At 47.9% G+C, this 27,353-nt stretch overlaps 1 protein-coding gene across 1 annotated transcript; it reads right to left on the reverse strand.

The window, feature by feature from the left end:
- Window positions 1–5,377: 5,377 nt before the first annotated feature.
- KCNMB4 (potassium calcium-activated channel subfamily M regulatory beta subunit 4) lies at window positions 5,378–26,755 on the reverse strand. The gene is made up of 3 exons (XM_075429320.1): window positions 26,411–26,755; window positions 17,000–17,127; window positions 5,378–5,546 (listed from the first exon to the last, which is right to left on the reverse strand). The coding sequence occupies exons 1-3, from the start codon at window positions 26,753–26,755 to the stop codon at window positions 5,378–5,380; spliced, it is 642 nt and encodes a 213-aa protein (XP_075285435.1).
- Between the last annotated feature and the right edge of the window lie 598 nt (window positions 26,756–27,353).

Raw genomic sequence — 27,353 nt, forward strand, 5'->3', positions numbered from 1 at the left:
ACGTTAACTTCTCGCATCTCTTTTTGAATTGATCCTGCTGTATATGGGGTCCAAATAGTTGAAATATTTTGTCCAGAAACCATCGGTTGCTGTCAGCTGCTGAACAAGCAATTATATGAAGGAGCTTATTAGTTGATTTTTTCCAACTGCTTTCAGTGAACATCAACTGGCATGCTAATAAATAAAGAGATAAACCTTACATTAACTGAAAAGTTGTGAAAAAGTTACTTTATGTAGGTAATGTTTGACACTGCATTAGCTCATTACGTTAAATTACAGGCAGATTGCTTTTTTTTTTTTAAATCTGATATCAAAAGTGATATAAGTAACTTTTACTGCATTTCTGGAAGAGTTATTTCTAGGTTGATTGCTGTATGAGCTGTTTGGAAATTGTTTGTGTATTGTAGGTGTGTACATGATTTTACAGCTATGCCAGCTTATCTTATACTAAAATTTTATATCCAAATTACAGCTACATAATTTAATGGGCTATTCTTTTTCTTCATATTGCATCTCCAGCCATGTAGCCAACGTATGCAAAGCGATTTCTTGGCTTAGGAGACTTAAAACCATTAGACCACCAAAGAGCTGCGAATTAAACACAGTGCAGATAATGACGGCATTCACACTAGCATATCAAACCAGAAAGAAAATTACACAGCCTCTCAAATATCAGTCTTTGGGGTTGATTCATTCGGTGGGTCTGTGACCTGACAAGGCAATATGGTTAATTGCACACATATTCCCCCAGAGGTTTTCCCACTCATGCTTTCTGCAGCAAAGATTGTTAGCTTGGCAGATCAGCGTAGCAACCTCTTAAGATGCCAGAAAGGGAAGGAATTGGTTTCTGATTGAAAGTTAGTGAAGGAATAACAGCTGTTCCATGCTGAGAAAAAAGAAAACAGCTTTTGATTCTCGGAGAAATCACACGCAGATTTTTCGATAACTCCAGCTACAGGATTTCTGTCAGGGACTGCAAGAAAATTTTCACACGATACAATAGGCTTCCTAATTAGGAATTCTGCTGCACTTCATTTCATCTGATTAACTAAATATGAGCCATAGCCTGAGTTTCTCTCTTTTCTTACTAAAGACTCCTCCAGATGTCTCCTCTTCCACATGTTTATTCTTGGCTTTAACATACTGTTGGCTATTTAAGCTAAAGTTTGCAGAAACACAGATTCAGCAGGCTGCCCCTGTATTTGCAGTGCTGAGTAAAGACGCTTGCACAGCACGTTCCTTCTTTTACCAGTCAATCCACAGTGTCCCGGCATCCTACCAGACCCACACAGGTGTCAACTGCCCAGTTTAAAATGATTTTTCAAGGCCCAAATCCCTAGTGACCTGCATTAGACTCTTCTTCAAGGGTGCTTAGTTCCTACAACTTATCTGTGAAAGGGTTTTAAACATTAACGAGTCTTTTCTCTTTTTCCCAGCAGAACTCTGACTGGATCACACACTGGATGGATCCTTCTGTGTCGTGTGTGAAATGAGCCAAGATGGCCCTCTGTAGCCACCCCTGCTCCTGCAAGGACAAGACCACAGCTCTGGATCGGGAGCGAAGGGCTCCCGGGGGCTCCCATCAGCCCTGCGGGCAGCAGCAGCAGGGCTGCGATGGGCAGCAGTGGGCTGAGGCCAGGCAGCAGATGCATGGAGAGCTCTGCACGCCTCGCAGACATCTTTGCTGTGATCTAGGACAAATCGCTTGAAACAGACCTGGAAGCACGAGTTTGGAAGCTGAGCCCTGCGCTACCTCTCCACTGTGCCTCTGAGCTTGTGTCCTGCGGTGCTTGCTGAAGAGCCCAGCTGGTAAAAGCCTGGACCCCTGTCAAAGGGCTGTGTTTACAGCAGAAATGACAGGTAACAATCTTTAAAAATGCCCCCATGCTATCCCTCATCTGCTCCAAGCATTGCATTAAGCTCCTCGATCAGTAGCTAAATTTTCTGATGTGTTGTGAAACCTCATCTTTTACTGACAACACTGAAATGTACAAAGAAGGAGAACTGCAACAAAAAACCAAATTACTTCAACTTTTAAAATGAGCCTAAGAGCTAACAGAAAAAGATACTGTATAAACAAAATGATTTAATTGTACTACATGAAAGAGAAAGCAGATCTCACCAGAGCAAAGCAGCAGACAGCATGACGGAACAAAATCCCTTAGAGCAATAGCATATAAATATTGAATAAAATGCAAAAGTCAACTCTGCAGATGGCCCTGGAAAAAAGCAGCCACTCTAGCTGCAAATATGCTTCAGAGAACACGCCACAAAAACTGCAAAGCCACAAAGCCAAGGAGGAAATCAGTGAATAATCCACTAGAAGGAAATCCCCAGCTTCCACGATTAACTGTGGGGATTAGAAAGACATGTCTAAATCAGCAAGGTGCAGGCTGGGACAGAAGAATGAATATTAGGATTTCTTTTTTTCCCCCTTAGCATCATATACTGACAAGCCAGGGAGATACTTCCTACCTGTTTTTGCATGCCAATTTAGATGTTTAACTTTGGACGTTAATCCTCTGCAAAATGATTTAATATCATCTTTGTTATCATTACTTAGTTTCAGAGGCCTTTGGAAATGGCATTTCTAACATATTTAAAGATAACAATTGCTGATCAAGCGAGCTGCATCAACTCAATTCGCTTCTTGCCTTTTGCTCGGAGAACCAGCTGTACGATTCAGTCACAAAAGCTTCTGGAGCAAAGCTAGAGAGGATTTTGTTAATCTGGATTTATGAGCCCCAAGCTACTGGCCTGAGAATCCATGATGAATCTGTGTCGCCGTGTATTTCCTTCTCCCTTCAGAAAACAAAGGATGTATATATGCAAAAAGTCAGGGGTTTTCTACTTACCTGTAAGAAGTTGCCAGGAGGAAACAGAGGAGGTGAACTTGCCACAACCTTACCCAGATAACCAGACCACCACAGAGTGGCAGCTTTCTGTGGTTTGCAGATTGTGAAAAAATAATATATAAAAAAATAAAGTAACCAATCCCCCAAACCAGACTTATGTGCGCAATGTTTCTGCGGGTGGGCTGCTGGGGCATGAGAATCGCAGAGGATGCAAGCTGGCCCACGGCAGCGAGACATGAGCGAAACGAAACTCAGTGTCCTTTGCAGGACAGCACCGCCAGAAGCCGGCTTCCATTTGATGGGCTGGGAGCTCACAACCTCTCTTCATCCAGTATATCCAGTGCCATTCCTTTTGGCAGGTGGAGACAGAGGGTATCTGTGTGAGCCTGACAACAGGCACCTCCAAAGGGGTGAGGTTTAACACAGAGAATTGGAAATCTTTTGTGGAAGTAGCCTTTTTCATCCACAGAACTGGAAGTGCTTGAACCTGTGCAACCAACACCAAGTGGATCTTTCATACTAGCCAAGAAGTATCAAGTTCCACACATTTCCGTAACTTCCTTCGAAGGAACAGCTGTCCTGGTGAGGACCGGCGCCAGACAACTCTCCAAAGTCATATAGCGAGTAAGCAGGGGAGCAGTGAAGGACCTCCATTCACCCCGATGCCCGCATCACTGGGCACCACGTTGTCCCACAACGTGTACAAGTTTACAAAATAAGAAGCTGTATGGAAATCAATTCTTAAACACACAACATGATTAATCTGAGATGGAGACTGGGCAATACCAGTAGGTTTGTTGCTGTGCCTTGTGCCAAGAAAGATTTCAGGCCTTCAGATCTAGCTTTGCTCATCGTCATGAAATACCTCTCCTGTGTGCTAAAAGCACAGTGAAACACAAGGTATTTTAAACATAATACCGAGAATATCAGAGATTAGTACAATGAACAGTATGGTTAGAATTGCAGAATTGTTAATGATGTAGATTAAAATGATTTGCCGGTAATCACACGCTGAGAGACTTACTTTCCTGACTGAGTCACGTGGCTTCTCGTCTCTGTTGCGTGCCAGCCCTGCAAAGCTGCACAGCTGGTCCCCGGGGTGCACAGCCCTGCGGGGGCAAGGATGCGTGCCACGAAGCTATGCTGGTCTCAGCCTCTGACTACAGCTTGCAACAGACATGCTCCATGAAACTGTGTTCTAAGGCCATTTTTTTACGATGAGGTTGGTGAAACACTGGAACAGATTGCCCAGAGAGGTGGTAGATGCCCCATCCCTGAAAACATTCAAGGTCAGTGTGGATGGGGCTCTGAGCAACCCGATCTAGTCAAAGACATCCCTGCTCATTGCAGAGCGGTTGGACTAGATGACCTTTAAAGGCCCCTTCCAACACAAACCATTCAATGATGCTATGAGGCAAGGAAATCTTTGCATTGAGCAAGGGGACTAAGGCTGGTGCTCCCATCATACACAGACGAGAAGAGAAAGGTGACCCAGCAAGATGCCATGCCCAGCCTGCCTCAAGTTTTCTGGAGCATCCCCTTGGAGGGACCATGCACAGAGCTGGTGTGACTGGGAAGGGCAAGTTCAGCAGCAAACACCCACAGCTCTACAAAGATTGCTGTCCTTCTCAGGCCATCCCTGGAGCCCGGTGACATGCATCACACCACAGCTCACAGGCTCCCCTCAGCAAGTGCTCAGGCGCTACTTGGGGCAAATGCTGGTAAAACATATTTGTGTAAAACCACTCCAGATCCCTGCTCCTTACAGCTGGAGAGCGTTTTGTTGAAGAGGGTAACTGAAAGGGGACAATAAAAACTGTAGGGACTGAATACCACCAAGGCAGTAAAATTAGATCCAGTATTTAATCAGGTTTTGCAATATTTTTTTCTTTTTTTTTGAGAAGTATTTCTGAGAGGTTTCTACATTTCTTCATAATGAACAGGTGATGATGAACAATTTCATCTAGACAGAAGTTAAAGTTTGACTTCTTAAATGAAGTTCTGCACAGTGAAAAAAACCAAAATCAGCAGTGTCATTTTTGCCTTAAAGCTTTTTTTAAAAGAACAAAACCAAAACAATGGTTAAAACCCCCCCCCCGAAACAACCAAACTTTATTTTGGGAATACAGTCTATCATAAAGTAAATATTTGAAATATTTAATATTAAACAATAATAAAGATCACTTTGTGGAGTTGAAACGAGCAACATCAGGGGTTTCATAAACTGTCTCTCGATGCCGCTAGGACCTGGGTAGCTGCTGTTCGGGACGAACAGCTCACAGCATATTTGGTGCAGTGTAGATTTTTTTTTGGTAAAATATATTTATTTACTGTCATAGCAGAAGAAGCAGTTAGCTGACATTTCGTGGGGCAGTCTCCCGAGAATAATCCTGAGGCAAGAGCAACTACAGCATCAGATGAGACACTGGAAGGAGGTGCAGCTGGGCGTCCCGCAAACCTGCGGGGTTGCCCCACTTGACACCTTCCTGCAGGTTTTTCTTTTCCAACAGGAGCCTTGCCCTTTACAAATGCTTCTTCTTTTTTATTGCCTCTGCCCTGACAGCCAAGCTCTTGGCACAGATAGTCAGGACCACGATGAGGACTCCGACCAAGAATGTAACCAGAGGCCAGAGGAAGCAGTGCAAGAGGACAGTCTCATCATGGGTGCGCTTCAGCATCACATCATCTGGCCTACAAAAAAGAGAAACAGAAGAGGGAGAAAATATAGATCAACTCAACATCATCAATTCGTGATAAGTGGAAAGCATCTGCCATGGAAACGAAAAGGTGTTTTATTTGCAACAGTGTTAAAAAATGATTAAATGGACCATTTCGTTCACTGCTTCTGTATGGCCGTCTATCACCAGCATCTATGGCAGGCCAGAAGGGCTTTCCACTTGCAATGTTTACAGGCTAACAAATTCATTCAGATTAAAAAAAAAAAAAAAGCGTTGGTACTTTAAGTCTTCCAGGGGTCGTGGTCATCACAAACAGCTATGAGAGATACAATATCACACTGTGGATTGAAAAACCACTCCAGTGAAAACATAATCCAAGGCAGCTGTTATACATATCTACCTCAAATGGCATCAGACACTGCGCAATGAATTTAAAGTGCACTTAAAGCTTCCCTTTCAGCTTCGAGCCCTGATGTGTTCATGGGGCTACACTGAGGCTCCTGACAAAGCCCTGACTGTGGTTTGGGTCTAGATGGAGAGCCAGTGCCTGTCCTCAGCACTGCACTGCTGGTGGCCAGGCTAGCCCAGCTGCACCAGCAGGCAGAGGTCTGCACAAAACCCATCCCCAAAACAACTCCTGCCCGGCCCCGGGGTGCCGAAGGCTCTGACTGAGCTCCTTCCCAGCAGAGGCTACTTCAGCAATAAGCTGCGATTTGGTACGGCAAACACCAGCTGCTCAGTGGACTTCAGTACGCTCCTACAGGGTCATTTTGGGGACCCTCTCTTGAAGAGCTGAACCCCCGTACCTCCACCTACAACATCTAACATACAGTCATGGTTGGGTCTGTGATGGATTTATGCATTTCCAAAGAGAAATGGAGGGAGAAGGAGAACAGCAAGCAGGAGGCATCTCAAGATGAGGAGAGTGACCTGAGTGTGCTGGTGGATGACAGGTTAACCATGAGCCAGCAGTGTGCCCTGGCTGCCAAGAAGGCCAATGGCATTCTGGGGTGCATTAGGAGGAGTGTGGCCAGCAGGTCGAGGGAGGTTCTCCTTCCCCTCTACACTGCCCTAGTGAGGCCTCATCTGGAGTACTCTGTCCAGTTCTGGGCTCCCCAGTTCAAGAAAGATGAAGAGCTACTGGAGAGAGTCCAGCGGAGGGCTACAAGGATGGTGAGGGGACTGGAACATCTCTCCTACGAGGAAAGGCTGAGGGAGCTGGGCTTGTTCAGCCTGAAGAAGAGAAGGCTGCGAGGGGACCTAATATATACTTACAAATATCTGAAGGGTGGGTGTCAGGAGGATGGGGCCAAGCTCTTTTCAGTAGTGCCCAGCGACAGGACAAGGGGCAATGGGCACAAACTGAGGCACAGGAAGTTCCACCTGAATGTGAGGAAGAACTTCTTCCCTCTGAGGGTGACAGAGCACTGGAACAGGCTGCCCAGGGAGGTTGTGGAGTCTCCTTCTCTGGAGATATTCAAGACCCGCCTGGACAAGGTCCTGTGCAGCCTGCTGTAGGTGACCCTGCTTTGGCAGGAGGGTTGGACTAGATGACCCCCAGAGGTCCCTTCCAACCCCTACTATTCTGTGATTCTGTGAAAAGGCTTGGAAATTCAGCTGTGCCACATGTCTGAAAGATCAGGTGTCCGTTTGCCTTTTTCAAGTCTGGGAGGTTGGTTGGGAAATCTGATGGCAAGTTTTCCTCTGCTCTGCCTCTTTCTGCTCTCCCTGTAGTTTAACAAGTTATTAAATCAGTCTCATGGCATTTGCGCTTTGCTGCTGCTTTCCCATCTGCAGCCAGAGACATGCAGTCTGCTGGAAGACTATCTGCAAAGGAAGGAAACAGAACTTTCTCTAATTAGAAAAATATATAGTCTTGACTCCTATTGGTCTTCACTTACATTGAACACTCCCATCCCTTGTTATTTCATCAACACTATCTGACCCTCCTTGGAGCAACAAACCCCAGAGCCTAAAATCTTGGCAACCCAGGCTCATCCAGCTGGATCCTAGGATTTAACCTCTCCTGACATGGTGGGTGGCACATGGGAACAGATACTTGCGCAGTGACTGTGCTGTCTCTCGCCCGACAACTTCGTCCTGATCAGAAAGCAGCGCTAAGAAAATATTCCCTGTAGGGGAAACAAGAAGAAACTCATTCGTTCACCGAGAAGTTAATTAAAGGAGTTGCCTGCATATCTACAGGGTTTTATCCATCCTTAAGGAGTCAGTGGAGCCAGACCACCAGGCTACACCTGATCCCAAATTTAACTGCACCCACATTTGCATTTGGGGGTCTCTCCATCAAAATTGCTGTGTGGAGGTTCCTCTGCACCATGCCAGCCTGCAAGTCCCCAAGGCCGGCACCGCATGTCGCTCTTTATTTGTGTAGTAAGGAGCAGAATAAGACACTGATTATGAGCAGCTCAGCTACATAAATTTTAAAACTCAGCAACATAAAAAATTATCAAAAGAACCCCAGGTGTATTCAATAGCAGAACACATGAAGTCTGCTCAACCAAAATCCTCCAGACACATAATCAGGCACATGTGGAGACCATAAATTGAATAAAAGAATATGAACTTTATGGGTACAAACTCACCAGTCTATGCCATATAAATGACAGCACCTGAACAGAAAAATCCTTTCACAGGAGGTATAATACTGCTTCCCTTGTATTTACTGTATCATCATCTGTGAATAACAGAGTGCTAATTGACAAGTAGGCCATAGGTAGGCAGCATTCAGTCCTTGCAGCTCTCAGCTTACAAGTGACGTTGATTTTTAAGTACTTTTTTAAAGCGGATACTAATCAAAAAGTTCAAAAATAAGGGGCAGGCAAACAAACTAGAATATTGGATTCAGTTAAAAAAAAAGGAAAGTCTGATTGGGGAAAGCAAGATATCCTTCTGACTGAATCTTAGATATTTTGGAAAACATCTGTACCAAAGTTAGCAGTGATGGATGCCAAACACTCATTACAGCTGCAACTGTAACTCTTGCAACTTAGTAATTTAAAAGAATTTCCCTTTTGGATAAGAGTCAAAGACTTACAGAGGCCTTTAATGAAGCCTTAGGATGAGGTTTGGGTTCAGATGGATATTATTGCTATTCTTAGCTACAGCAAGAGTCCCTGTACAATTGCTACGTGGCGGAAGGTGTGCAGCAATTCACTGTCAACTGCTCTCAGTGTCTCTTCAGACAAGACTGCATCAAGTCATAGAATGGTTTGAGTTGAACAGGACCTTAAAGATCATCTCATTCCAACCCCCATGTCACCAGCAGAGAAACCTTACATGAGACCACGTTGCTCAAAGCCCCATCCAACCTGGCCTCGAACACTGCCAGGAAGGGAGCAGCCACAACTTCTCTGGGCAACCCGTTTCAGTGCCTCACCACCCTCACAGCAAAGAATTTCTTCCTTATATCCAACCTGAACCTATCCACTTTCAGTTTGAAGCCATTGCCCCTTGTCCTATCACTACATGCCCTTGTAAAAAGTCCCTCTCCAGTAGGCCCCTGCCTACTGGAAGGCTGCTATAAGGTCTCCCTGGAGCCTTCTTTTCTCCAGGTTGAACAGCTCCAAGTCATGATCTGGTGTCCACAAACTACATCATTAAATGACTATTGGCACCACATTTAAGATATTAAATGCCCTTCTTTAGTCAAGGGGAGGGAGAAGCACTCCTGGAGGGTGACCCAGTGCACTAGCGACCTCAGCGACCCTCCAGTATGCAGCCTCTTGGTACCGAAAAATGGTGGGACAAATCTCAGCCTTGCTCCTATTTGGTTTAGCCTATATGGTTATTCTGGAAGAACTATCGTGCTTGCAGCTGCTCTTTATCTTATCCCAAATTAATTTTTCCAGTGCAGATAAGCACTGCTGGATCCCAGGAGTGAAAGCAAAAAGCTAACAAAGGCAGACAGCACTGCCAGCAGGTAGATCACACGCTCCTGGATGACATCGTCCCAGTTACCTGCTTGTAGCAGCCCATGGAAACTTCTCAAGATCATCTTTGGCAGCGTATAATGCCATTTCTTTGTGTTCATATTATTCCTTCCCTCTCCCGTCAGGACCAGCTCCTCTTTCCTGCGTCTGCTGACCCACATGGCCATGTCACGGGGTGTAGCGGAGAGCACTGAGGAGCACTGGGGCAGTGGGAGGAGGTGGCAGAGGATGGGATCCCAGGCTCAGTGGTGCCCGGTTGAGGAGCCCTCCCCTGCAGATCCATCACCGGAGCTGACAGCAGTTATGGAAAGTTCTCTGGAAAGCAGCTTAGAGGATGTAACGGCAGCAGAGAGTCCCACTGAGACACAGCTTTTACAGCAGAGGGAAATACCTGAAGAGGGGTCACTGAAAAATAAAATGTTTACTATTTACTTTTACAAGATAACTCCTTTTACCTCTGCTTTTTGGTGCTGAGATTGCAAACAAAGGCAAATAACAGCTTCCAAAGCGAGGAGGGAAAATCAGCCCTGCTGCACCCTCACGACGCGCTGCATGAGACCCCGAGACCGCTGCCCTGCTGTGGAGCCCAGGGCTGGTGCCAGCAGGGAGCCCACACACCTGAGCTGGCCAGCGCGACCCGAGAAGCACCATCCAGGCAGAGGAAAACACCCCTGACCAGGAAAAACATCCCAGTGGCATGTGGGCTATACTGGACTTGGAAGTCCGCAGTGAGAGCAGCCTGAGGAGGAGCAGCGGCTGGGCAGCCACATGTCCCCGGCAGCCCCACGGCTCTGCGGGAAATGTGCAGAGGCAACTGCAGGGGCTTCGGTGTTCACCACGGCCCCATGTGCTGCACCCCGTGAACAAGGTAACTGGGCTCATCCACACGTTTTTTCTTGCTCCTTGGGAAGAGGGGTAGGGAAGTACAAGGTGGGTGGCTTGCAAGCCAAACTTGCAGGTCCTGGCTCAGCAGCCAGGACTGGTGTGGCAGGCAGTGTGAGCAAGGGCATGGAAGGCTCCCTGGCTAAAAACCTGAAGAATAAACACATTCGCATTTGTTTTCAGGTGATCTATGACGGGCTGAAAACCAAATGTATTTCATGTGAGATCTGCCAGGTCTAAACCAAAAGACTGGGGAAAAATCAGGAGGAGGTGGAGTTAGAATCAGAATTAATCAGACTAATTAAATATAGAAAAGTCATTAGTGATTAATTAAGAGGTTAGCCTACAGAGGCTGGATTTCACCTCTTCTAGGCTCTTATCCTCACGTAACAGCATCAGTTTAGGGGAAGAGCTATGCTCCACCTCCTGAAGAAATGAATTCTCATACAGAGCAGAATGGCCACCACCAGCCAGCGAGTCTCTGCAGGAACTGGCAAGGTGCACAGCGCAGCTGTTCTCTGACTTCTGAGGGCATAAGGTGTTTGGGACACCCTTGGAACAACTCCTTAGTGATCCTGCAATGAACCCTGAGGGATAAGGAACAAAAAGTCTGCTTGTAGAAAGTATCCAGAGCAGCAGCCAGGACTGCAGAAGCCCTACTTGGCCCGTAGGACACAGCTGTGCTGCTGGGCATCTCGCTGCAGCGTCCTGCTCGGGGCTCAGCTCTCTCCCGGGGCGCTCCATCAGCCCCCCTCAGGGATCAGCGAGAGCTGGATCCACCCTGCTGTCCTGCTACAAAAACCTTTGGCTTTCGCTCCAAGGTTTACACAGTGATTAATGCAAGAGAGCTGCCCCACATGTTTTTGAATCAGAAATATGCACACAGAGATACTTGTCTTGCCAGGCACAGACGGAGAGTGTCACCAAGAGAGCAAAGTTGCTGGCAGTGAGCCATGAGGTTTATTTGGCCCGTCACAGCTACTTCTGAGCCCTGCGATAATCACAACGGCTGCGTGGTGAGACGAGAGGAGCCAGAGCTGGGCTGTGCCAATGGGAGCAGACCCCCAGCACGGTCCTGCACCATGACAGAGATGACCAGGAGTTCAGAAACCAAACACCCTAAAGGGCCTTCAGGAGAATGAGCCTTTGGGTGGTTATCAGCTGCCCATGAAACAGAAGCACACAGCAGCAGGAAAATATTGCAGCCACCCAAAAACACTAGATACAGGCTAAAGGGGCAGAAAAATTTAGCTGAAACCTCTGGATTCCACCTGTGTCAACAGCAGAAGCAAGGAGAGCAGGAGCCTGGAAAGGAGCCATGGAGCTGCCGTGGGAATGGCAGGAGCAACAGAGGCGGCTAGCAGGGCTGGGCAGAGGAAACAAGGAGGTGGTGGCAGGAGGAAGGGAGAAAAATGTATTTAACAGGCAAGCAGGAAAAAGAAGAGTAGAGAGAGGGCTGTATGTATTTCCACAGCAAACAATCCCTTTCCTCGGGAATAAAAATGAACAGCTATCAGCACACCCAAAACACGGTAACATAACTCTTTCGGTTTTGCACGGCAAGGTCAGCAAACAGCAGTTTTGACTGTTTCTTGCTACTTTTGTATAGGTGACCTGCCTGTTCCCAGAGTCTGAAGGCTTGTTTGTCTTGGGAACACAAATGGGAAGGTGACCCTGTCCCTGGGGGAAGCCCTTTCATGACAAGGACGCGGCGTTGCTGGAAGCGCCGCAGCATCACTCTCCTGATGCTGAGGCAGCAATGCTGAACCCAAAGGAGGTAAGTCACGCCCACAAACATGTTTCTTTTACCTGTGAAAATCAGCAGATACAACTAACTATTGCCTTGTCCCCGCAAGTGTAGTGCATTTAATAAGCTCGTCTTTGCTCTGTGACTTCTGTATAATACTTCAGTTCAAAGACGCTGACCGGAGGGGTTGCACGTATTCCCCCTAGGCTCAGTTATGGACTATCTCTAGTTTCTAGCGATGCTGCCATTCAGGTCTCCAGTAAATGCAAAGCCTCTCGAGGCAATGCAACCAAAACTCCTAACATCGTTTATCAGTGCACAAAACAGTGGCAGGGGCAAGACAGAGACCTAGTGGAAGAACATGAACACTTTCAAGCCCTGCTGAGGCATTGAGACCTGGTTCTGCTGCAAACGGTGATGGCCACTGTGCAGCACCACCACCACCGCCCTGCAGCAGCCCCAGGGTGAAGGAAGAATGAACAAAGTAAAAACCCCTAAAGAAGTCTCTATCTTAACTCTGAAAACACACCTTTCCCTTTCGCTGAGCAGACAAGGAGGGAGGAATTCTGTTTCCATTGCTAAAAGGTGAGAGCAGCACTTATTTTCAGCAGGAATTTGAGTTCGGGGCTGGAGCCTTGTGGGGCTCTGATCAGGGGTAACCAGATTAGTTGTTGTGTTACACAACGCATCCCTGTCAGGCGCTGCCGAGCAGTTCATAGGAGACACTGGATAAAGCAGGCCTCCATCTGAGCCCTCGGAGATATTACTGAACGTCATGGGAAGAATTGCAGTGCAGGGGTTACTAAAAAGTCATGTAGGACCAAGAGGCTGCAGGCACGGAAGCATTTCATTCATCACTTACGCACCACACCATGCAATTTATGGGACACAGTGAAAGCTGACAGAAGCAGGGGCACGGGACAGGGAAACCTTACAATTATTTTTTGTATTCTAAGCAACATGGATTTAAAGATGTTTGCAGTCTGTATACACTTACTTTACCCATAATTATTCATATCCCTTTGCTATGGTAAGCAGTCATCAGTATCTTTTCCCCTGTTGTTGCAAGACGCAGAGCTTCTCAGCTGGGTGGCTGCACACAGGGGCAGAGCTGTGTCTTATGAACAGTAAAGACCTTCTTCTCTCAGGCCCAAGCGCTGCTCCATGGGTGATACGGTCAAAGAAAGGATAGGAAACAGCAACACCATCTTCTGACCAGAAGGAATTAATTCAGAAAACTTTGTGAAGTGCCAAAGCAAACTGCGATTTCTGTTCCACCATTCATGAATGAGGAGCCTCACTACCTGAGCACCCTTGGCTTCTGCGGATAAATATTCCCAGATAAATGGCCTGCAGGGTACCCCAACACCGTACGGGTGGTTGCTGATCACTATACAGTGTTTGCTCTTCAAATCCCAAGTGAATTTGTGTACAGCATCCTGCAGCAAACACAGAGACATATAAAGCATGGCTGGCTCATCTGCTAGGCTGCGGCAAAGGAACCACAGGGTTCTTGCCGTACTGGATGAACCCAGAGCTAAAAAGCAAAATGGCACATAAAGGAGTCACTAATAAGGAATGTCTTCACACATACTGCTCTGTCTATCTCTGCATGGCATGCGACTGAGGGATCTGAGCTGATGGGTGTCGTGGTTTCTCTCTATTTTGTTCTCTTTATTGATGTCAGTAAGGCCTGGAACATGAAGAAATAAAGTGACAGGATGTCCCCTCTCCCACCAGCCCGTTTCTGCAGGCCTCCCACTTCAGGGCATGCAGCTGTGACCCTTGTTTGCATGTGGTCATGACTACGGACCCCCTGGGACATGCGGTGCAAGCTCCATGGACACTGAAGCATGAAGGCTCAGCGCCTTCTCAAACCTTTGGCGACAGCCTGAGAACTTTATCTGAGTTAGTCATTTATTTTGTGCTCTGAAATACTGGGGGTTGGTTTCTGCTGGGCAGGGCTCCCTTCAGACCAGAGGATCATCACACCAACAGACAGACACCTTCACCAGAGGTCTGGAAAAGCAACTTTCCCATGCAGCTTGTACTACTTGGCCCAAAACTAGCCGGAGAAGAGTGGGACATTGAAGGTAAGTGTCTCCAGCGGCAAAGCAAAACCTCGCTTTTCAGTAAAGTGCTGAGCTCCAAGCTAAGCTGCGCTTTGGTTCCCTAAGATAAATGTCAGACAGCTAGTTGTGCTGGGCCTCTCTATTGATATTAGCGGAGGTTGATTGAAATTTCCAAGTCTGGTTCTCACCCCTTTTGTATAACTTTGAACTGTGCCAATGGCATCACTTCTTTTCAAAGCAGCCTGTTGAAATGCGCCCCACCAAACTGCAGGGACGCGTTACCTAACAGCGTGTTCTGCATGTAGCAACAGTTCTGAGAATGATGCTAGATTAAGTTTGATGAAGAGGAGACAATGCTCATTCATTGCCTAGATATTTACCTAGAATTTTATTCTGCCATTTCGAAAGAGACTATTAATATTGCAAATGCTACTCTTTCTAAGGAATCTACCACTATATTATCTGTGTTTTATACAGACTGACACAGAAAAGTTAGCTCATCCACACAGTTAAAAAAAATACTGGCAGAAAATACTTACAGTTCCATTTTGAAGTGAACAGATTTTTCCCCCAGTTTGTATGTTTTTTTATGGCTTCACAAGCTGTTTAGTCATAGTAGCTCTAAAAGTATACCTAAGCAAGCACATTCCTAGTCAGTAAAACTTGTCTCTCAAAACTCATTCCTATCTCCAGAAGAAAATAGATGGTGTACACATTTCAGCTTAGACTATCTTCAAGTATCTCTGGCAATGAGCCTCTCTTCTGCTGTACATAAATTGTTGTATGATCAGCAAAAGGCAGCCTTTCAAGGCAGCCGTTGCATTTGGCAAGAACATTTAGCAGTACAGGATGCAGCAACTCTAAGGAAAAAACCTTGTCCGAGTGCTGCACAATTCCTCAGTGCATAAATGGCAGACCCTAGGCAGCACGCAGCCTCTCGGAAAATTTTCCCTTTGCTCCACCTATAGATGTAATGTGAGAACCAGCTCACCTAGCTCTGGACGCCTACCACCTAGGTACCTGCGCCCGAGCAGATCACCCTGAGCTCCTTTACAGGAGAGGAATAAACACCTGTGGGCATCCAACCTATAGTAGGCATTTATCTGGGGATAAGATGAAAAGCTCCTATTTCTCTCCACTGGCTGTAAAAGCTACCTTTCACAGCATCTTGTCCACACCAGCTCAGATGGATCCTAGCCATGACGTCTCCTGCAGAAGATCCCATGTTTCTCACTATCCTGCTCACTCAGGCAGCGGCTGCTGCAGGTCCCAGGTCTCAGCAGCATGGGGAGCTGGCAGCACCTGCCTGCTCAGCAAAGCCAAAGTCATCACTCGGCTCCTGGTTAGCAGACCCAGGCATTGGCACCTTGTGGACCAAAGCAGCTCCCAAGAAGATCCCAGCCAGGTCTGATGTCACCACACAGGGTGCCCTAAGTTTTAACCTCTGAATGCTGTGGACAGTGCTTCTTTCCTCACTGTAAGAAACAACGAGGTTTTGCTACAAAGCATTGGTGGTTTCCCTCTGAAAAGAGTTATCCATGGACAACACTGTCATCCTGGGCATGCCAGCTAGGTCTATGGTCTCTCCAGGATGGGGACAACAATCATAGCGAGCCTAGGACAAATCTGAAGCCCCCAAGGCACCCAGTGGGCAACCCACAGGGAAGCTGGGCATCTCTGTGCCTGCCACCCTGCTCCAGCTCCCTGGTTCCTCCAAGGTCCTAGCACACACTGGCATCCATTTTCCTCCTGTGTGCCTTAATAAACTTAAATATCTGATGCCAACATTCCCACACTAAGCCCTGAACTGCACCAGTAAGCACCGAGCTATTCTCACCTAGGTCTCCCTCATCTGTTCGCTGGTGGGGTAGGACCAGCCTTCTCCTTTGGTCCCTGATGTGGCAGACATTTATTCAACTGCTTAACTTAACAACAAAGAATAATCCTCTCAGCTCTACCACAATTACTCTATCCTGGTCAAATTAAGCAAGTGTCATGTGCCTCCAGAACTGGAGTCTAAACCCCACAAAACTTTGGCTGATCTGGAGATCCTGAATATTCTCTTTCCACCTCCCTGTCTACGTGGACCTCCCAGGGTGCCTGCACACTGTGGTAGCAGTAAGTTGCTGCTGCCACGTCGCTTTTGATTTCACGACACATCATCAGCAGAAAGAGACAGGCAGAAGGACTCCCTCTTTTTCCTATTTACTGAAGGAAGGAAACCACACACCACCCTTATACACACGTAAGTCACATCAATGTCGTTAGTAAAAGAATTGAAACAGAAGAGGAGACGCTTCAAGTTACAACTTTCCACTCTGCAAGCATGTATGAAAACTGGCGGTTCTGTGGATATTTGCTAGACATGTTTGACTCATTAATGCTCCATGAACACAATTCCTGAGCTGGGTTGCACTGTTTATTGGTGTCCCTTTTCCTTCCAGCCCCTCATGAAGACAGCAGCCTTTCTCTTCCATGGAGGCAAGGAACATTAATATCCAAGCCAGAAATTTGCCATCTGAGTTTGAAAGCCAAGATGTTTTTTGGCATAAAATGACATGTTTTAGAGGAAACTTTCTTCAGAGTTTTTTTCCTTGAAGTGGTGAAACTATTTTTCCACTTTCTATGTAGCTTTTCATCGGCAAAGCTGTCTTGCAAAGTTCTTCACTAAACTCTGTGTGCTAGACCACATCACTATGCGGGTGCGTGTGTGTATACCTATGTATACGTTTATATATTTTTCCAGACAGAACCAATGGACAGCTGTTAAACAGATGCAAAAGCACTTCTGCCTATGCAAATATAGATTACTCACCTCAAGTGCTGGTTAAAATAGCATGTAAATGGTTGTGAACCCACTTTCTCTTTCCAGTATTTCTGCTTGTACGTGACATTCTCAGAGTTCTCCTGGTCGTCTCTTGCGCAGGGAGGGATGTACGAACACTGCCAACACACATTGCAAAACAGAGTTACTTCTGCGCCCAAGAACGCAGGGCATCACTTTCTCTGCATTTTCCTCTTAATAACACTGTGACTGAAATGGGCCAAGAAAAATAAATACAAGCTGTAAAGAAACAAAAAAATTTAGCTGAACTTCACTTAATTGCTAGTCACTCCCTGTGGGTACTAGAAAAGAATGTACCAGCATTCAGGGATAAAATAAAGGCTTTCTCCTGTTTTGTTCCATTATCAAACCAACCTGCCATGTAACACCTTGGGTTTTTGCATGGTGAATGTAAAAAGGATTGTTTCATTTTGACATATTCCTAGCCAGCTGCATGGGTTGGATTTGAATTGCTTCCTATTTTTGGTGAGGCACGTAGTCACAAGTTTTGTTTAGCACCATGCTAATAAATAATCAAAATATTCCGGCAGGCTTTCCCAGATGATGGAATAGCTGATATCTGGCTGATACCTGCTGGCAAAAAGACAGGTATTCTTCCACTGTTACAACACAGGGGAACAAGCACAGAAAGTTCAAAGCCCCACTTCAGCAGAAAGGTTTGGCATCTGCTTCTACTCTATGGAAGTCAACAAGAGTTGAGCGTGCAGCTGAGCCACCTGCAGCTCTCGCCCTCAGACGTCTGCTTCAAAGCCCAAAGAGATCAAGTGGAGTTCCTCCGCCAGCTTGGTGCACTTGGGTCTGGGCTTTCAGAGGCTCGGCTGTGGGTCACACACAGCCCGCATATCTCATTTCCAAGTCTCTCCTTGGACACACCACCCTTCCCTTCTTGCCGCAGGGAGTTAAGCAAGGAAAACCAAACAGTCTGCTGAATGCAGTATTGGCAGTATGAAGATCTCAGTGTCCAGGCAAAATCCCTCCTATTGCTACCAGTCATCCGTATGGGAAATCATTACAGGAGATGTTGAACCAAACTGAGCCACGCAGTTTAACTTGTCCTAGGATAACATAAAGGCTTTTGACCCTGGAGGACGCATGGACAGCAAGGTTCAAGGTGCACACACAGACTTTTAACTTCTTTAAAACTGCGAGCTGCAAGCAGAAAAACGTGACTGGGAAGGTAGCTAAAAATTCTCCTACTTAGGTAGGATGAGGAAGCAGGAGATGTAGGGTGTGGGAAACCCCTAAAGGGATCCCCACATATGATCACAACATGAATTTCTTCACAGTATCCTAAAGGCAATAACAACAAGGAGATGATACCCTCTGTAACCTGAAAGTAAAGATCACTGTGACTCACTGTGCCTAGTGAATGCTTTCCTCTCCTTCTCCATCTGGTGAGGTTTCACAGGAGCCTACTGTGCCCCTAGCTGCATGCTATACCCAAGCTGTACAGACCTACAAGTCCATCTCCACTGTACAACAGCCTGAATCTTTGCAATTCCAGGGGGATGGGAGAAATCTCAGGATTTTATCGGTCTGATCACGTAAAACCTGACCACTTCTGTCAGCACTTACAATTGCTGCTAGTAGCTTCCATGCTTCAGACTGGAAGGATCTGCAAGGTCTTGCTTGTTGCTTCCAAGCTGAAACTTGCCTTTTTCACTCGCAAGGGCCCCTGTTTTCACACTGGCCCGCATCTGGTGTTACCTCAGCACAGATCTCCCTTTAGATCCCTGTTCAGATGACCCTAAACAAGGATTCTCCCACTGATGACAACAAAGGACAGAAACAAGCAACACCACCACTCTGCTTCAGAAACCAGAACGTGGTATTTATCACACACAGTTATTTCCATCTTATATTCCTTGGCTGGCAATGTTTGTGGTTTGATTGCATACTTTAGAAGCATCAACCACGCTCCTCTTTCCTCCGCCCTCTCAGTAAATAAACACATCTGTGCAGCACCTGGACAGAGTCAGCAGATTTGGCACGAAGACACCTGAGGCCAATGCTGACTATGCTCTGTCCCCCTGACAACCACCAAGGTGTAGCACCATCCCACCTGGTTCCTGGACGGTCCTCCCTGCTCTGCCCAGCATCCAGCACTCCCAACATTCTCCTGTCTGGTGTTTTGATTTGTGATGCCTTTCATACGCTGCTGTGGAAACCCCACCAGCTGTACTCTCACTGCCTATGTCTAACTGTACTCTACACCCTGCTCTTGCCCAAGTCCTCAGCTTTCAGGGACACATGAGAGTAGAAGTTAACAGCCTTTACTCAAGAGTCACCCCAGTCAATCACTCTTTAGCCATCACACAAAGTGCAGAACTAGACAAAACAAGTAGCTACCAACATACATTCTTCTGCCTAAATTTCCTCAGTGATCTCAAAAACTCCTTTTCCTGTGGTACCAGCTCCAGTATGCAGCTTCTCTCTCTCCTCTGAAATGTTTTCTCCTCATGGTTGAGCCTACTCCTGTCCTCTGCTATGGAAGTGTGACCACCCCACCACTCCTCTGCTGGCCAAACTCTGTCTGGATCCTTCAGAGTCTTTTCACCTACCCCAAATATCATGTGGATCCTTCACAAAGTTCAAAACCTGGTCAGTCATTGTTTATTGCCACCCTGAGTATCAGGCTTAGAAACAACTGCAGAGATCTCTTTTTCCAGATGTCCATCTGAATGGACAAGTAGCAAGCCGTGACCGTCTCCAAGAACAGCTCTCTCACAGAGAATTTCACAATTTTTGATGTCAGTCCCCACACTTATAGCTCAATATGAAGCTATTTAAAAACAGAGTTTTTCAGGGCAGGGATTTTGCTTAGTTTGGAAGTTGTAAAGGGGCCCACAGACAGCTTCCCTACTGAACACGTCCATCTATATCCGTGTCAAGGCAAGACAGCATATGGGAGTACCAGCACCACCTACAGGAGTGACACCTGGAAGCTGGGGATAACGGTGAGGATGCTCTCCATAACTCAAACTTAGAATCATATAGGTTGGAAAAGACCTTTAAGATCATTGAGTCCGACCGTTAACCTAGCACTGCCAAGTCCACCACTAAACTGCGACCTGAAGTGCCACATCTACACGTCTTTTAAGTACCTCCAGGGATGGTGACTCCACCACTTTTCTGAGCAGCCCATTCCAATGCTTCACAACCCTTTTGGTGAAGAAATTTTTCCTAATATCCAATGTAAACCTCCGCTGGTGCAACTTTATGCCATTTCTTCTTGTCCTATTGATTGTTACCTGGGAGAAGAGACTGACACTCACCTGGTTACAACCTCCTTTCAGGTAGTTGTAGAGCAACGTAAAGTCTCCCCTGAGCCTCCTCTTCTCCAGGCTAGACAACCCCAGTTCCCTCAGCTGCTCCTCATAAGACTTGTTCGCTGGACCCCTCAAAAGCCTTGTTACCCTTCTCTGGACACGCTCCAGCAACCCAATGTCCTTCCTGTAGCGAGGGGCCCAAAACTGAGCACAGTATTTGAGGTGCGGCCTCACCAGTGCCAAGTACAGGGGCACGATCACTTCCCTTGTCCTGCTGGCCACTTTATTCCTTATACAAACACTGTTTCTGATACAACTTCACACCACTCTTTCACAAGTAATCCCCGTGATAGCTGACAGAAAACACATTGCATTCGTTTTGATCACTTCCTCTTCATCTTCATGTAGAAAACACAAAGGATACACCCAGGGGCTTGCCGTAAATCGATGGGACCTCACTGCTTGAGCCTGTCAAGGATTAAGAGTCTTGAAGAGAGGAATGGTCCTGCCCAAGGCAAAATTATCATCATATGAATCCCAAGGGTCACCCCGAAATATCTCCTCAATGTGATGAAGGCCTTGAGCCATAGTGAACACCCAAGATCCAACTCCAGTGTGGTCTTGTCGCCTGCTGCACAAATACTGGAGCTTGTTTGCCTCCTCAGGATGCCAGGACCGTTCTCACCAACCTGATGTTCATTTTGGCCCCTTCCGATCCACATAGGTGGTGGATGTCTCTTTTCTCAGCCTCCCAAGCACGCTTCTTGGGGACTTTGCTTGATGAGCTGTATCACCCTCCGAGGCACAGTCAGCAGGCAGATAAAAGGAAACCTTAACCTGGCAACTTTCACTGCCGTGAGTTGCTGGATGAACCTGAAACAACCTCCCACTTTGTCAACAGTTTCTGAAACGTTAATTCCGCAGTCCTCCCCCACAAGACACGGCACGAAATCCTACCATCAAAACGTAAATAAATGCTGAGCGTTTGAATGCAAGCTAGGACGCCTTGTGCTCAATTTCAACTCGTGCAGCAATATTCATTTTCAGTGGAAGTGTCCCACTCTGTATTACTTTGCTGTTTTTTTCTTAAACAAGTCACAATGAAGTTAGAGAACAGCACTCAAGATTAGACATTCAGAATAAACCTAATGGAGTGGCAGCCTTTTCAGCAGATCTATTTGCACACGGTGCCCTAATCGCACCTCCCACGCTATGTCATAGCAACGATAAAATTATTATGCGGTTCAAATACAGTCTCAATTACACAGCTCGAAATCAGTATCAGGGCTAATAATATCCCCCCTTCAATCATAGCCGGTGTTTAGATAGATGACTCAGGATTCAATTCAGTAAAAATGCCAGAGAGCAGCTAATATATCTTCGCACCAATTTTTGTAAGATTTGTATAAGTCTTCGCTGCTGGATGCTCCTACTCCTGTGTCTGCAGGTGACTGGGAAGATTCCCGGTCCTTCTGAACACTTCATTGGAGCAGATATTCTTCATATCACAGAGAAGGAACACAGGTGTGAACTCTTGAGCACAGCTTAGCTTCCAAGTTGCATTTCACCCCTTACAAAGTCTAATCCTTGCCTAATTCCGTCACATTTTTATGAAAAAGAAGCCAGACTTGGTAGGCTCTGCGGGAAGCTGTCTCAAGCCTGGAAGACACTGTCTGCATGATGAGACCAAGAAAGTCTCAAATGCAAACAGACATAAGGGCCCAAAGTAGAAGCAACTCAGTCAATCGGAAGATGAACCTATGGCACGGAGCAGCAAGTCTCCAGCCTCAGTCTCCAAGCAACTTGTTGAGGACCATGATCCTGGCTGGTGCTGAGTTACGGGACCCAGCACAGACCGCTTGCTCAGTGCAGCAGACAGCCCTGGCTTTGCGTGCTGTGCAGGTTGGGAAGCTTGTGATGAAATGAAGGAGCACAAAGGATGCTCTAGATAAATATAATTGCAAAAGTACAACGTACCACTAAAGCTAACAATTTCTGCCTCCCAACTTCCAAGCAACGTATGAGCTTCTCCTAACTTTGCGTGTGAGCATCTGTGCATGACTGGGTTACCTTCCTGGCCTGGGAGCGAGGACGCACTGCCACAACCACCCCATAGGCAAGGAGCAGAGGCAAGAGATGAGCGGGAGGTCTCTCCATTAGCACAGAAAAAATGCCACCATCATCATTCCCTGCCCTGGCCCTGCTGACTGTACCGAGGGAGCTGGATCTGAATATCACTTCTGGTTTTCACCCACATCTGTCAGCACAGCCAAACCCACCAGGTGTGACCAAACCCACAACCTCTCGCAAGGCAGCGAGGGGTGCCCCAGGCGACACGGAAGGGCGGTGGGGTTTATCCACGGCACCTAGAGCAGCTTTCAGAGGAATTGCTAGACAGCATCTGCAGAGCCTGCTGGGGCACCAGCCCAAACACCGATGTGATGCTTCACCAAATGCACCAGACCCTTACAAAATTACTGTAGAGCTGGGCATATTTTGGTATTAAACCTCCTCTGTTGCAGGTCATACCTAAGAGAGTCCAAATCCCAAAACCAATTCTATTTCCAAGTGCGCAGAAGAGAGAAATGCAGATCATCTCACCAGGCTGAGCGGTTACAGAAAGAAGCACAGCCGGAGCACACGCGGATGCGGAGCACAGAGAAGGAGCAGCAGCTGCAAGCTCTGCTCCCCCACCCGGGGATGGGGACAGCCAGGTCCTGCTGCACAGCTGCCAACATCAGGCTCACCACTCCCTCCTCTGAAAGTTTCTTCAGCAGAACAGTGGCAAGTTCTTCTGGCACTACACTTGACTTGAGCATAGAAAGAGAGTAGTCTAAAAAACCAGCAAGCAGATCTCTTTAGCGGCTGACACGCTCCCCTGTCCTTTCACCCAACCAAACCTATGGCCTGGTCCCCGTGCTGGCTACACGTGCTGCTGCTGCATTTGATGGCCAGAAAGATAGTGACAAATTGACTTTGGAATTAATCTCTCTTAAGCCTTATCCCAGAGATTATTATTTCTGTCAAGGCAGCTGAAGAAATGCTGCCATCCCGCTGCTGAAATTTCTTCCTCCGAGACAATTAAATAAAAAAAAGAAGAAAAAAGAAATCCACAAATCACTCGGACTGAACACAAACGTAATCGTGCCCAATGCTTTATATATACATTTCTGGATTAACTCTGACCCAGCTCTATAATCTTTCAAGAGATAAAATCAATCCTGGGCTGTACGATGATGCGATTATCTTAGGAAGCAAGAGAGGAAAAAAAAGAATTTCTTTTTCCTGTAGCTGGACCTCACTAGAACAGACAGATGAGTAGCTGCTGATCTGTTTATACACCAGCCCACTCTACTACACAAAGTAGAATATTTTTAGTCCGATACACTGGGGATTTTTGGGGTGGAGCGAAGCTGCCAACTGATTCCGTATTGTGTGTTGTAAGGAGCCTGAACTGTGCCTTTCCGCACTGTTGGTTTACGAGGAAGAACTGCTGCCCCACACAGAGAAGCAGCTAGACAGAACATAAAATTTTATGACTGTTCAAAACAAAATTGGTCGTTTTTATCTTCCTTCTAGCGTGCTGTACATCTAATTGCACCAACACAAGCGAGCGTGCTGCGAGAAGGTGATGGAAATGGGAAGGGTTAAACATCTCCTTCAGTGTTCATTCATAAACATACACTGGATCCCAAGCACTGAGCCCAGCAGATTCCTACTCTGTTGCTACAACTAATCTATTTCAGCATAAAATCCTGAAAGCTTTTACAGATGGTGAGACTATAGGACAAAAATTCAAAGGAACATACAATTGCTCAGCTACACAGATACTAAACTAGGGAAAAAAGGGAAAACCAAAGCAACAGCTGTACATACTTCATTCCTTCAAAAAGAGTTTGTTTTCCTAACAAGACCTAAGCAACTTTTATTCTTATTTTGTATTGCCTTTACATAAGGTCCTTAAGGTAAGGAAAATAATTGGAGCGCATTTTTTCCTGTGTTGTTTTCCACTTGGTTAAATTCAATTACTACCAGAGAATGCAGTTATATCAAAACAATACATCCTTGCTGCTTGGTCTCATCTGGTAAATCAGATTCAGTCATCAGCAGCCAATATCCCAGGGTAAACAGTCCACACCTGGAGATGTGAGGTGCAAGCTAGAGAAAGCGGATTTTGTTTGCAAGAGCACACAAGGCCAACGTGCTGCCAACACACAGCCCTGTGCTTCCTTATTGATTACTAAACAAAAACAGGCTTCTGAGTGACATTTACGGGCACTGCTTCTGAAGCTCTGGGTGCCTCCCTGCAGAAAATGCAATCCAGCCCCTGGGCCGGCGCAATCCTCCCGTTCCCACCAGACTTCCAGCAGGACAAGACAGGATCAAGAAGAAAAAACAAAAAACCCCGCTCAAACTACTCCGAGAGAGGTTGCAGTCTCAGCCCAGTCTGAAAGCCTCTGCTGAAATGGAGAGTGCTGCAAGAGCTGCTGAGCCCAGGCGTGCCGGTGGCACCGCTCACCACCCACCACCCACCTCCCACCACCCACCCCTGCTGGAGATGGCCACAACAGGGCCATCAGGCCATGCTCAGGGACAGCCACGCCGCACCCTCTATGGCAACAGGGTGTCTTCACCCCATCTCGAAAGGGCACTTCACCACCTCCCCCCAGCCTGCCTGAAGATGGAGAGAGGTTTAGGGAAGCTCTGGTGCTCGTGGTGCACCTCTCTGTGACCACAGCCCCCTTTTCGGGGAGCCTGGCAGCTGCAGCCCCAGGCAGAGGGGAAGCTTGTGAACCTGTCAGGCACCATCCAGAACTGCAGCTTCATCACTTCTGAGCAGGGCCAGCAACTTAATCCAAACCCTGTCAGACTTACCATCCTGCATCTCGCTCTGCTGATTTTTGCCCCGACCACCCTTCCGAGCCCACAAGCTGCCAAGAAGAAAAAGGCAACCCCCAAACCCTGAGCTTGCAACTTAACCCATCTTCCAAGCGTCGGCTCCACACCAGTGTCACCATGACTGCAGAGATGCGAGGCTGCACGTCCCAGACCGGACACGCAAGCCTGCTCCCCAGCCCCTGCACGCAGAGCCCTGCATCACACTTAGCACGACCTTCGGCACCGCGCTACCTCCACGTCTTGGCCAAGGAGCTGGGAGCCAGTGCTCCGATACACTCCAAGTTTGGGGCTTTTTCAGGGGGAAGATTCTGCCGCAATTTGATTTTCTGGAGACTATTCAAGAAAATCTGCTCCCCTCCGGAAGCGTGCTGGCGAGGTGGTCGTTACTCAGTGTGGAAAGAAAGAAGGGAAAGGGGACAAACTGCCTCTGAGGAAAGAAAAAGCGCGGGTCACGCGTTGCCCCCAGACTATCCCGGTCTGCCGGAGGAGGCAACTTCCAAGGCACTTCCGCTCGGTCCCTTTTCATGCAGGTGACGGAGAAGCCCCAGCACCCAGGCAGCACCGAGGGAACCCCCGCCTGGGCGCAGTCCCCTCCCCGGCGGCAGCGGCTCCCTCCGAACCCCCCAACGCCCCCTGCGCTTCGGGGAGCTGCTCTGGGCACCTCCTCACCCGCGGGACACCCGGCAGGACGGCACCGGTCGTGGCTCGGACAGACGGACAGACAGACCGACCTCAGGAGCTGCTCCCCGCCTTCCCACCTCCGTCCCGGAGCGGGGACCGGCAGCGGAGCCACCCGCTGCTCCACCGGGGGTCCCGGGTGTCCCGCTCCAGCGGGAGGGGGAAGCTGGGGCCGCTCGGGGGGGGGGGGAATAAGATCTATGGAGCGTATGTGTGTGTATATATATATAGTTTTATACTATATATATGTAGTGTTATACTACACTATGTTATACAGTATAGTGTAGTACTGTGCTACGTGCAGTGTGTATATGCGTACACGCTATACATACACGCATACCACGTGTCGGATTTTTGTACACATACTATCTGTGTACTTTCTGCTGAGTAACAGCACAGGGACGTTTCGGGAGGGATGCTCCACCGCTTCCCCCAGCCCCTCCACCGCAGGAAAAGCCCGCACCCGAACGGAGGGCGGTGGCGGGGGACCTCCCCCCCATGACCCCCCCAGTGTACGCGGCGTTTCGGGTCTCACCTTGGGGTTGGTGCGGAGCTGCCGCTCGTCCTCGTGGAGCAGGGCCGGGGCCGGGGAGCGGGAGGTGCGGACCAGGACCTGAAGGCAGGGGTAGCGGGCGGTGCCGCGGCAGGAGGCCCCGCAGGAGAAGGTGCAGGGGAAGCGCTCTCCCAGCTGCCGAACCGCCAGCACCGTGCAGTTGGCCGAGCCCCCTCCTCCTCCCCCCCGCTCCTGCAGCGCCGGCCGCAGCCAGCAGCAGCCCAGACCCAGGAGGGAAAGCAAACCGGCGGCGATGAGGAGGAAACCCAGCCGCATGCTCTTGTCCTCCGCCTCCGTGTACTCGTAAACCGCCCGGTTCCTCGCCATCGCCTGCTTGCCACTGGCATCCACCGCCGGGAAGATGCTGCCATCGGCTGAACCTCCCGCCGCTCCCCGCCTCCCTTCCCCGCCTCCTCCTCCTCCTCCTCCGCCCGCAAAAAAAATAAATAAATAAACTTGTATAGATAAATGAAATGCCGATGTAAACCCGGCTGACCTAATTCAAGCCCCTCCGGGGGTGGATGGGGCAGCTTGCGATGGGATTATCTGGCCCGGGAGATTTGCTGCGGGGAGGGTTAGTCTGGATTAACACCGGGTACAGTGCAAGGTGCAACTTCTGGGGGGGGGAGGCCGCAACGCGTGTCCCCCCCCCCCCCCCCCAAACCAACAGAAGAAAATCACGGTTTCAGCCAGGCCATGAAAATAGTTGGTGCTTCCCAACTCTCACCGCCCCCTTGGTTATAGTCCTGGAGAGCAAAGTCATGCTCGGTACCCCCCTCTACGTGTCAAAATCTGTGCGTAGACACGGAGTCAGAGTTGAAATTCAACATCTGGAAGTGAGAAAGCAGCTGATGTTTTCGCCTTATTGACTGAAAAGGGAAATAGTGGGAGCTGGCTGAACGTTCTCCTGCCTCAACACGATTTT

Source organism: Opisthocomus hoazin, chromosome 8, assembly GCF_030867145.1.
Source record: "Opisthocomus hoazin isolate bOpiHoa1 chromosome 8, bOpiHoa1.hap1, whole genome shotgun sequence".
Lineage (NCBI taxonomy): Eukaryota > Metazoa > Chordata > Aves > Opisthocomiformes > Opisthocomidae > Opisthocomus > Opisthocomus hoazin.

What these genes read in the sequence shown, in the direction of transcription:
- KCNMB4 (XM_075429320.1), bottom strand. Translation starts at nt 26,755, where the DNA reads ATGGCGAGGAACCGGGCGGTTTACGAGTACACGGAGGCGGAGGACAAG. An exon ending in AGCTCCGCACCAACCCCAAG is followed by an intron (nt 17,128 to 26,410) that starts GTGAGACCCGAA and finishes GTGTGTTGGCAG; the next exon opens with TGTTCGTACATCCCTCCCTG. An exon ending in TATTTTAACCAGCACTTGAG is followed by an intron (nt 5,547 to 16,999) that starts GTGAGTAATCTA and finishes TCTTTTTTGTAG; the next exon opens with GCCAGATGATGTGATGCTGA.